The 12,030-nt window shown below is 61.9% G+C and overlaps 1 protein-coding gene across 1 annotated transcript in view; it reads right to left on the reverse strand.

The window, feature by feature from the left end:
• The window catches only part of ZBTB46 (zinc finger and BTB domain containing 46), a 46,646-nt gene that overhangs the window by 24,595 nt on the left and 10,021 nt on the right, over window positions 1-12,030 (reverse strand). The window contains exon 2 of the mRNA XM_069495492.1: window positions 3,614-4,576. Coding sequence (XP_069351593.1) covers window positions 3,614-4,544 — 931 coding nt within the window. The 5' untranslated portion in view covers window positions 4,545-4,576. The remainder of the gene's footprint in view (window positions 1-3,613; window positions 4,577-12,030) is intronic.

Raw genomic sequence — 12,030 nt, forward strand, 5'->3', positions numbered from 1 at the left:
GGAGACGAGCAACTCCAGCAGCTCAGAAACTAATGTTCTTCCGATTGGGCTCCTTAAACTCCAACAGTTCACAGGGGTGGGGGACCCAGGGGACACCTAGCAATGTCTAGAGTCATTTTAGGTTGTCACCTTGGGGGCGGGGGAGGTGCTATAGCATCTGGTTGGGGGAGGCTGGGCTGCTGCCGGCACCCCGCCGTGCCCAGGGGGCCCGGCCCCAGTCGAGAAGCCCCGAGTTGAACCAGCGCTCACGGGACACCCAGAGTCTGGCCCTGCAGGGACACACAGCGACAGTCGGGACAAGCAGGAACAGCTCCGGTGTGTCGCGTGGGACAGCAGTTCCCAGGTGGGGACAGGGGGATGGGAACGTATTGTTTCATGGATACAGAGTTCCCGTTTGGGATGATGAGAAAGTTCTGGAAGTGGACAGCAGGTGGGTGCAGGACAGCCTGAATGTGGTCACGCACCCTATTAACATAACGATGTTTTGGTCACGAGGGACGGAAGGTGCAAAGGTGGTCCTATTGCCCAATGACGGCATAGCTGTCGTGAGTCCTAGCACAATTTTTAAAGTGCAGTCAGCGTAGCCTGAGCGAGAGTGTTCACACGTCCACGGCAGCTCACGGAGACGCCCGAGGCCTCCACACCCCCTCCCCACTCACTGAGACCCCAGAGCGGCTCCAGTCATGGTCAGTGCCCTCGGCGACTGCACTGTTTTTTACATTTCTTATCTTTTTTAATTTGAGAGACAGGGTCTCGCTACATCACCCGGGCTGGTCTCAAACTCCTGAGCTCACGTGATCCTCCCACCTCAGCCTCCAGAGTAGCTGGGATCACAGGCAGGAGCCGCCGCCTTTTCTAAGCTGTGTCAGACACAGAAATACTCACCGCTGCGTTCTGACGTGTCTAGACACACAAACACCGGGTGTTACAGCCGCCTGCGGCATTCAGCACCCACACGCGGTCCAGGTCTGCAGCCCAGAGCAGGACGCTGTGCCGTGTGCCCAGGTGTGCAGCAGATGCAGCACCTGCGTTGGTGGCGCGCACTCTGCCTGCTCCCATGGTGACAGAGTGGCCTCACGAAGCTTTGCTCAGAACCCATCCCTGCCGATAAGTCAGGAGTGGCTGTGTTTATGTCAGTGAATTGTACGCTTAAATGGTTGGAACGCTGAAGTTCTGTCACGCACATTTCACCGCAATAACGAACGCTACGGCATACCTGGGCTGGCCCCGCGGGCTCCTTTCCTGCCCACTCGCCCCCAGCGTGGCGAGCCCCCGCCCGGCCTGCCCGGAACTGCCAGGCGGGGACCAGCCAGCCCTCCGCACCCAGCACCCAGCACGCTCAGAGGCTGTGACACTTCCCAGGGCTGTGACTTCACGGCTTGCTGTGTCCTGGGCACCTGCTGACTCGCGCACTCCCAGGCTGATTCCTACGCTGCATCCCGGAGGGGCGTCCCCACGGCTGGACGCGGGGTCTGCTCCCCGGCACCGTCACGGCTCACTGCCGCCTCGGCCTCCGAGCAGCCGGGACTGGCCGGCTCCAGACGGCCTTCCGGGACCTGGGACGCGGCCCCGGGGTCTGGAGAAAGTCCTCGCCGAGCCGCCGGCAGGGGGCGACGTCGGCCTGTCCCCTGCCTGCCGCCGCGCGGCGTCTCGCGCTCAGCACGGAGGTGGTGCCGGGACGCGCAACCTTCGATTATTATTCGCTCGTCCGGGAGACGCATCCCAAAGGGCCGTTCCGGGCTGAGGCTCGGCGTCCACAAAGCGGAGCTTGGAGCCCCTCGAAACTAATCCCGTGGACTCCACGTGGGGCCCAGCAAGAGGCCCCCACACTGCGCAGGACATTCGCGACAACGAGAAAAAACTCCCATCTGTGCGTCTGAACCTACACTTCCAGCAAATCCCCAATGCGCAGCCCTTCCCGTGGGAGGCGGCTTCTCGGCACAGCGTCCTCGAAGGTTCCCGCGTCCCCCTACGCCCTGTGCGTCCCCTACGTCCTGTGCGTCCCCTACGGCCTGTACGTCCCCCTACGTCCTATGCGTCCCCCTACGTCCTATGCGTCCCCCTACGTCCTGTGCGTCCCCCTACGTCCTGTGCGTCCCCCTACGTCCTATGCGCCCCCTACGCCCTATACGTCCCCCTACGTCCTATACGTCCCCCTACGTCCTATGCGTCCCCCTACGCCCTATGCGCCCCCTACGCCCTATACGTCCCCCTACGTCCTATACGCCCCCTACGTCCTATGCGCCCCCTACGTCCTATACGTCCCCCTACGTCCTATGCGTCCCCCTACGTCCTATGCGTCCCCCTACGTCCTATGCGCCCCCTACGCCCTATACGTCCCCCTACGTCCTATGCGCCCCCTACGTCCTATACGTCCCCCTGCGTCCTATGCGCCCCCTACGCCCTATGCGCCCCCTACGCCCTATACGTCCCCCTGCGTCCTATGCGTCCCCCTACGTCCTATGCGCCCCCTACGTCCTATGCGTCCCCCTACGTCCTATGCGCCCCCTACGCCCTATACGTCCCCCTACGTCCTATATGTCCCCCTACGTCCTATGCGTCCCCCTACGCCCTATGCGCCCCCTACGCCCTATACGTCCCCCTACGTCCTATACGCCCCCCTACGTCCTATGCGCCCCCTACGTCCTATACGTCCCCCTGCGTCCTATGCGCCCCCTACGCCCTATGCGCCCCCTACGCCCTATACGTCCCCTTACGTCCTATGCGCCCCTTACGCCCTATACGTCCCCCTACGTCCTATACGTCCCCCTACGTCCTATGCGTCCCCCTACGTCCTATGTGCCCCCTACGCCCTATGCGCCCCCTACGCCCTATACGTCCCCCTACGTCCTATACGTCCCCCTACGTCCTATGTGTCCCCTACGTCCTGTGCGTCCCCTACGTCCTGTACGTCCCCTACGTCCCGTATGTCCCCCTACGTCCCGTATGTCCCCCTATGTCCCATACGTCCATCTCCATCCTTTATGTCCCCCTACGTCCTATACGCCCCCCTACGTCCTATGCATCCCCCGACATCCTATGCGTCCCCCAGCTCTGCGGACGGTCACCGAGGTCAAGGCAAGCTGAGGCTCCAAGGACAAAACACATTCACGTGACGTCTTCGCTGCACGTGCCCGACAGCAGCGGCCACGCCAGTCTGCGGGGCGGGGCATCGGCTGAAGGCCGCCCTGCACTGCCGGGTCAGTCACCCCCAGTCGTGCTGGCGGCGTGTTCCCACACGCAAGGGACAGCAGCCCCCGTGTGCCAAACCTCAGCCCACGCCGGGGCCAAGCGGGTCCCCGAGGTGTCACCAGCCCCAGCCCAGCCCTCTCAACCTCACAGGAGCCCCTGGGGAGGCCCCGTGTGTGGGTGACACCAGTGCTGTGCTGATGGGGACAGACACGCAGGGGCTCATCTAGGAGCCGCCCGGGCCTGGGAGTCACGTTGGTCGCGCTGTCTGGGGTCACACGGATCTACTGTGGAAGGAGGGGACCACAGGAGGCCACGAGCGTGGGCCTGGGAAGGCACCGCTTCGGCCACAAAGCGAGCAGCCACGCGGCCACCGACACGTGCCCCGGGCGGCCGACCTGCCCGTAACGAGCAAAGGGCTTACTTGAGTCTCGGCTGCCGAAGGGCCACCCCGCCGCCGGGAGGAAGGGGCAGCCCGGGGAGCTGGCGCGGCTGTCGTCCGCCACCTGCTGCGTGATGTGCCGCACGGTCTCCTTGTTTTTCCGATTCTTCCTGCGGCCCGTGGGCTGCCAGCCGTCCCCGGCGCCCTGCTCCGAGAAGTTCTGCACCGCGGCGTCCTTGGCCGGCAGCTCCCCGGCCCCGAACGGCGACGGCGAAATCTGCTCTTCCTTGATGCGCAAAGGCCCGAAGCCCACGTCTCCCGGCCACAGCGACTGCGAGGAGACGTCGTCGGGGCCGTCGGCCTTGGGCTCGGGGTCCTCCTTCCCGTAGCTGCTCCCTCCTTCGTGGCAGCTGGCGATGGCCGAGTCGCCGGAGGAGTTGGCGGGGCTTGTTCGCCGCGCCAGCCACGGGGAGATGCTCCTGCCGGCCATCACGGCGGAGATCAGCGCCTCCGCGCTGCCGCCGGCCGGGGCCGCCATCTCGAACTCCGCGAGCTCGTCGGAGGCGTCGGACTTGATGCTGATGTCCAGCGCGGCCTTGATGAAGTCGTGGCACGCCTGCACGATGTCCGTCATCTGCAGGAAGCTGGCGGCCGACATCACCTCGATGACGTTTCTGCTGGTGAGCGCCAGGTGCGCCGAGTACATGAAGTCGATGATGGCCTTGAAGCCCTGGGCCGTGACGATGTCCAGGTGGGTGACCGTGGCCTGGTCCGACGTCTTCTGCACCTGGCAGTACAGCGTCTTGAAGTAGCGGCTGCTCCCGAGCAGGACGTTCTTGTGCGCCTTGAAGACCTTGCCCTCCACGACCACGCAGACGTCGCACAGGACGCCGTGCTGCCTCTGCTCGTTGAGCTCGCGGAGCAGGTGCCGGTAGTGGGACGTGATTTCCATATCTTCCTTTCGGTTGTTCATTGGGAAGTCCGCTGCTGCCTCTTCTACAGCCTCTGCGGGGCAAGAACGCGAGAGTTACCCACAGTGCAACACAGGCAGGGGCTACGCAGAGCGGGCGAGGTCAGGCGAGGTCGGGCAGAGCGAGCGCAGGGCCCCGCCCCCACCCCTGACCCCTGCGGCCACCGAGGGGGACAGGCGCCGCCCCCACCCCTGACCCCTGCAGCCACCGAGGGGGACAGGCGGCGGAGGGGAGAGGCGCTGCCCCCGCCCCTGACCCCTGCGGCCACCGAGGGGGACAGGTGGGCAGAGGGGACAGGCGGCGGAAGGGAGAGGCGCTGCCTCCGCCCCTGACCCCTGTGGCCACCGAGGGGGACAGGCGGTGGAGGGGACAGGCGGCAGAGGGGAGAGGTGCCACCCCCACCCCTGACCCCTGTGGCCATAGAGGGGGATAGGCGGGCGGAGGGGACAGGTGGCGGAGGGGACAGGCTGCGGGAGGGGAGAGGCGCCGCCCCCACCCGCACGCCCTGGGGCCCAGGTGTGCACAGGTGCACAGAGGCAGTGCCTGTGCCTTCACCTGCGGCAGCCCAGGGCCGGGGCGTGGAAGTGCGTCCCTGAGGAGGAACACCTGAAGCGAGTTTCCCGGCCGGCGGCTAAACCCCGCCATGAACGGACTTGGGGTTCCAAGCAGAGCCCTGCACGTCGGCCACCGCACATCCCGAAGCGATGAAAACACACCAGTGGTGGAAGTCACTTCCTGCCCAAGTGGAAGTCTAGGCGAAACGGCAGGAGTCGGGGCCGGCATCCTTCACACTTGAGGAAACACCCTTCAAAACGTGTGTTCAGGTAACTTCCTACACACAAAACCCACAGGAGCAGGAAGGACGAGGTGCACACGTCTACAGCCCTACCCCTAAAACTTTCCAAAAATCTGAGCTCAAACCAGCTCGAAGCTCCCAGCGGGAGGTGATTCTGGCCGGGTCCCTGCCCACCCGGGGGACACAAGACCAGCTCAGCCCCGAGAGGTCTCGGTGCCCATGGGACGTGCAAGGAGCCGCAAGAAGCTTCCAGCGACTCCCTCGGCACAGGACAGCCCACTTCAGAGAACCGAACTCGCTCCTCGACTCAGTGGTCCTGACATTTGCATCTTAGTCCCCCTCCCTGCTGCGCGGCCGTTGCCTGGGGCTGCCGTAGCAAAGCACCACAGACTCCGCGGCTCAAACAACAGAGATTTATTCTCGCACAGTCCTGACGCCAGAGGTCCGAGACCGACACAGCAGAGAGCCCGGGAAGTCTCTGTCCCCTTGTCAGCTTCCGGGGGCCAGTGCAGCCCTTGGCACGGTGTGGAGGCGTCACCCAATCTCTGCCTCCATCTTCACTCCGCGTTCTCCCACCGGCGCCTGTGTCCAAACTTCCCATTTACGAGGACAGCAGTCACACGGGGATCGAGGCCCACCCCAGTGACCTCATCTTACCCAACTACATCTGCAGTGACCCTACTTCCAAATACGGTCACATTCTCAGGTTCTAGGGTCCAGAACTCCAGCAGAGGAAGTCCTGGGGGACACCGGCGACCCACAGCACAGCCTGGGAGAGACAAAGCTGCCAGATCTCTCCCTGTCACAAATCCCACTTTGCCAGCTGTGCACGTGGTATCGCTCACCTGAAATGCCAGAAAGCATTTAACAGAAGCAAATTAACCCGGTCACGGGTAGGAATGGCGCATGTCCTTCCCCCACGGAGCCGCCCCAAACTGCTCCGGGCACAGGCCGAGAGGGAAGCCGGGACCCTGGATTTTACTTGCTACACGTGTTGAACTTGTCACCACACATGCGTCTGCCTTTAGTCATTACGAAGTATTTCCAGACATCCACTGAAATCGCCTTCACAGCGCCCCTGCGAGCAAAGTCATCATTCCGGTTCACGTTTTGCAAGCTGGGAAAATGAGGCAGACAAGAGTAAAAGGTTTTCATTCCCTTCCTCCCTCCAGACTGCCAGGGTCCCCAGCCCCGGCCCCCAGGTGGGGAGGGTCCCCAGCCTCCCTGCAGCCAAGCCCCCCGGCCCACACCAGCCCCTAGACCGGAGGCTGGAGGAAGACGTCCGCCCCGGCCACGCGCCAGCCTCGCTGTGCAGCTGTGAACCCGCCCGGACAACGGGCCACCAAACAGGAGACAACGAATCTCGTGCTCAGAAAGGCCACAGGGAGGGTTTCGCGCTCACAGACCACAGCAGTGTGGCCACTGGGGAGCACCAGAGCCCACGGGGCAGGGGCAGAGGGACGGCCCCAGGCGCTTTCACCCGGGGGTGGCTCATTCTTCACACCCGTCTTCACGGCCACAGGCGACCTAGACACTGAGGAAGGGACCAAAGCGCTTCAAATCGAGGAAAACGATGATGTAAACATGACGCCCGGAGTCCGCGTGTGACACCTGATTACTGCAGGGGCCAGAAATGTCAGATGCTCCGGGCACCGTGTGTTCAAACCAGGAAGTGGCAGAGCCGTCATCTGGTTCCTACAGGCACAAGGAATCTTTTTATTTGCCAGGGAAACAGATCCTTTCAGAACTAGGGAGAACGATGAAAAGAACAGAAAACACCAGTGACGTTTTATCCAAGCAGCGACTGCCTTACAGGGCTCAACCTTCTAAGTAAATTTAACTGAAATCAAAAGTTCTGAAGTAAATTCCTTTTCAACCAGGGCAGCTTAAAATCAGTCACATGCAGCAAGCGTCTGTGGTCCCCGCCACTCGGGAGGCTGAGGCGGGAGGCCCGCCAGGGCCCAGGGGTCTGAGGCTGCAGTGAGCTGTGATCGCACCTATGAAAGCCACTGCACTCCAGCCTGGGCAACACAGCCAGACCCCATCTCTTTAAAAAAAAAAAATCAGTTATGCACTCACAGAAGCCTTGTAGTGAAAAAATAAACCAAAATTTTCAGCTGGGGAAAAAGTAAGCTGCACACTAGAAAGAAAAGAGCGATGATCTTGAAGAGATTGGTGTGCTATGGAAACGAACGTTAAGGATCTACGCCACCTCTCCAAGCCCAGGGGTGCTTCAGAGAATATTGGAATTTACGTTTCAGGTCTGACCGTCTCTCAGAACCAGAAGGGTGTTTGCGTGACCTCAGTGCAGCAGAAGACCGTCCGCCCCGCGGACGCTGGTGCCAGCTGCTTTCTGGCAGCTGCGATCCAAAAACGGAAGCCCCCGGGCAGCACGGCGAGTCCTGCGGTCTCACGTCTCGACAGGCAAGGGGCAGACTTGAGGCTGAGCATGGTCACAACTTCCCCTGCGGGAGGCACCTGCCCTGCCCGAGTGCACCGTCTCATGGAGACACACCTGGCCACGGGACACACCTGTGCACGCACAGCCCTCCCCTTTTCTCTGAGCTACTGTGCTGCTGCGGGAGCGCAGGGCGCTCGGCGCACCCCAGGTGAGGAGGCAGCCCTCGCAGAGACGAGCCCCGGCTCACCAGGGGACCTAGACACCGAATCACAGGGAGGCCCGGGGGGCGGGCGGGATCCTGCTGCCACCGTGGCACCAGCCCGCACAGGAGCCGCACAAGCACCGTCTCGAAGCGACGCCAGCTCTGCTGCTTCCTCCAGACGCCACTTCTGGTTTCTCTGCAGGTTCCCTGCGTCTGCTTCACCGACACCCACTGATCCCAGGATGCTTCCGCTTCAAACAGAATCACTTACGAAACAGGCGTCCGCAGACCGCTTTGGCTACCAAAACCACTGGAATCCATGTTCCAGAACCAAACTCCCGAGGTCACGTCACCCCACACAGTGCTGGGGGCACAAGGGCTCCTGAGTGGCTCCGTCTCCGCCACGGGCAGCCAGGTGCACACGGCACAACGTCCAGGCCACCAGGCGCCCTGTCTGGGCCAGCAGTGTGCCGAATGCCTCGCGCTTTTCCGGGCCTTTCCAAATCCCAACAGCCGTCCCCAGCTGCAGGCTAAGGAAACTGATGGCCTCAAAACTAGGGCATCTGGGTAGGGCGCAGTGGCTCACACCTGTGATCCCAGCAGTCTGGGAGGATCGCTTGAAGTCAGGAGTTCGAGACCAGCCTGAGCAAGATCGCAACCTCATTTTTATGAAAAACAGAAAAATTAGCCGGGCGTGGTGGCACCTGTAGTCCCAGATACTCCGGAGGCTGAGGCGGGAGGATTGCTTGAGCCCAGTAGTTAGAGGTTGCAGTGAGCTGTGACGATGCCACCGCACCCCAGCCCAGGTGACAGAGCAAGACCCTGTCTCAAAAAAACAAAAACAAAAAGCCGGTGCCTCTGGAGCCCAGGTTGCGATGGCTGCGAAGCCCAGGTGGCCCTCACAGACGGACGGGGCACCCTCAGCCAGCCCTGCTCGGCCCAGGGGTCCAGGTTGTGCTGCGGTGTCGCCAACAGAATAAACCACCCGCAAGCCCGAAGCTCCAACATCCGGCTCCCAGTCCCTGCCCTCTGGGATGGGCCGTCACGTCAGGTGACAGTGAAGGGAAGAGGAATGAGCTGCCTTTATCAAACCAGCCACGTCAACGGCACCCAGCCCTCGGTGGCTGCATCCCCGGAGTCACCGTGGAAGCAGCGGTGCACGTCCCGAGAGCTTTCTCCCCCGGTACCTGCAGGGACGGGGATCTCAACCATGAAGCTGTTCTGACAACTACAGACAGAGGCTGCACTCCCTGCCCACCCAGCTCTCCCACGCAGCCCTTGACGCTTGCTGGGTAAAGTCCAAATCAACCACCACATCCGAAAACACACAAGAACCATGAAATCTGACGGCTGCTAGGAATATATTTCATTTGCTGCACTGTGTGTTCAAAGCATTGATTTAGGGAGCAGGATGGGGTTATTTTGTCCCTTTGTGCCCAAGGAGCTCTACCAGGAGGGCTATTTGCTCTAATAAGAACGTGAAAGAGCGGGTGTAATTCAGACCGTGTGTCTGCCGTCCCCAAACACCATCAGTCTGTGCGGCCAGAGCTCAAACTGTTTCACCACGTTCAAACCTCATCTCACTTTTACCTCCGACTTAAACATTCTGCGTTTTGGTTAGGCTTAAACATTTCATTTATAATGTTGCTTAAAATGTAACGCTGCGGTCCCCAAGCCCTGGGCCCCAGTACCAGTCCGTGGCCTGTTAGGGAAACAGGGCCGCGCGTCACCGCCGAGCTCCACCTCCCCCGCCCACCCCCTGTGTCCCCTCCCCATGACACCGGTCCCTGGTGCCAAAAACGTTGGGACCACTGATCTAACAGACAAATCAGTACTTTAAAGTGGTTCAGCTTCAGAACCAAACTGTCTGAACCCGATCGCCACTGCCAGGAGGTTCCCGGGAGAGGAGAGGTGGCCACGGACGTCTGCCCAGCCCAAGTTTAACTCGATCCTCAAACTGCTCTAAAAACTGCTCTTGGCCGGGCGCGGTGGCTCACGCCTGTAATCCTAGCACTCTGGGAGGCCGAGGTGGGTGGATCGTTTGAGCTCAGGAGTTCGAGACCAGCCTGAGCAAGAGCGAGACCCGTCTCTACTAAAAATAGAAAGAAATTATATGGACAGCTAAAAATATATATAGAAAAAATTAGCCGGGCATGGTGGTGCATGCCTGTAGTCCCAACTACTCGGGAGGCTGAGACAGGAGGATCGCTTGAGCTCAGGAGTTTGAGGTTGCTGTGAGCTAGGCTGACGCCACGGCACTCACTCTAGCCTGGGCAACAGAGCGAGACTCTGTCTCAAAAAATAAATAAATAAATAAATAAATAAAAATAAAAACTGCTCTTCATAATTATTTTGGTAAAATTTTGTTAGTGGGCAAACATGTCGACCAGACGCCTCACAACACATCGATGGCCAACCAGGGACGGCTGCTCATGGTCATCACAGGAAAGCCGCGAGGAGACACCACTGCGCCCACGGGAAAGGCCACGTGAGAGGAACAGGCACACCGGTGTCAGCGAGGCCAGAGCCACCAGGACCTCATGCCCTGCGGGCGGGACACACCGCTGGCGTCTTCCACGTTGGCAAACGGTTTGGCGGAATCTTTACAAGTGAAACGAGCACCGTGTGACCTGCACTTCCAGGCGAGGTACCTGCCCGGAGAACGAAAACACGTCCACACAGAGAGTCCCACGTAGGTGTTCGCGGCAGTGTCACTGAAACGGTCAGATTTCGGAAACAACGCACGTGTGCGTCAGCAGGTGAACAATAAACACAAGGGGACGGTCCCAGACAAAATGCTGCCCGGCCACACACGGCGACCCCGGCCGGCCAGCCCCACGCAGCCCTCCTGCACCCGTTCAGACGTGACTTCCCTGCGATTTTTACAAACGTCGTATTATCAGTGTTCGTGGCTGCATTTTAAATTTAAAAGTGAGCTCCTGGCTGGAAAGAAACGCTGACAGAGGCCCCCAGACGGCGAGACGGCAGCGCTGCCCGGGCTTTCCCTGGTGAGCAGAGCGGGCTCTGGCGCTGGAGGGCTCGGTCCTGCCACACTGCGCCGCGTGGCCTGAAGTGCAACCTCTGGGTGACGCCCCCGGCGGCCCCTCGGCAGCCTGTGCCCGGCCCAGCCTGGCCCCTCCTCAGTTCCCTCACCCCATCCCGGCTCCGCGGAGGAACCTGCCCGGGCCCACCTCCCTCTGCCGGGGGCACCGCCCAGACACCCCTCCTGCCCCTCCTGCCCTGTGTCCTCAGGACAGCGTCACCACCCCCAACCTGCCAAGACAGGCCGGGAGGGACACAGGGAGGGGCCCAGACCCGCACATGCTCAGGGTCACAGCTGACCTCGGAAGGCCCCAAGGAGCCGGCCCGGGATTCACAGCCCCGAGCGGCCCCCCCAGCTGACCGGGCCAAGCCCCGGCCCGAGCCTCCACCCAGCCATGTGGAGAGAGAAAGCCCGGGACCCCCTCCCAGCCCAGCCCAGCCTTCCCACTGACCCCCCAAGGTGCAGGACCACCAAGTGGTCTGAGGACTGCGGCCGTTTGACATCACTTGGGGCACAAGAACCCCCGGCGGAGGCCAGGCAGCCCAGAGCCTGGCGGAGTCGCGGTGGCTACTCTGAGCCTGAGCCACAGGATGGCTGGGTCACAGCAAGACAGTGGGAACAGCGGCAGCCAGAGCAGCTCCTCGAGGACAGTCTGGCAAGAGAGTGAGCAGGAAGTGGCAGAAGGGGCGGTGGAGACCCTGGGGACGGGAGCCGCAGGGGAGGAAGGGCCCGGGTGAGACGGGTGAGGGGCCGCACCGCAGACCTCCCTCCAGCCGTGCGCCCGCTCGGCCGAGGGGCTGCTGGGCCTCAGAGTGGTTGAGGAAGGAAGCCCCCTTGCCAGGGAGGCGCAGGCCACCTGGGCGGCCACCGGCAGGGGGTCCCGGCCACCCTCCTCCGGGCTCTGGCACAGGGCAGAGGGACCCAGGACCCTGGGGACAAGACCTCAGAGAAGGACCAGCCCAGGCAGACGCCGGGAAAACCTCCCCGAGGGGCGGCGGCGAGGCCAGACGGGGCGGCGCCCCAGGAACTCCCAGCTTCTTCTCTGG

This window comes from Eulemur rufifrons, chromosome 20, assembly GCF_041146395.1.
Source record: "Eulemur rufifrons isolate Redbay chromosome 20, OSU_ERuf_1, whole genome shotgun sequence".
NCBI classification, from domain to species: Eukaryota; Metazoa; Chordata; class Mammalia; order Primates; family Lemuridae; genus Eulemur; species Eulemur rufifrons.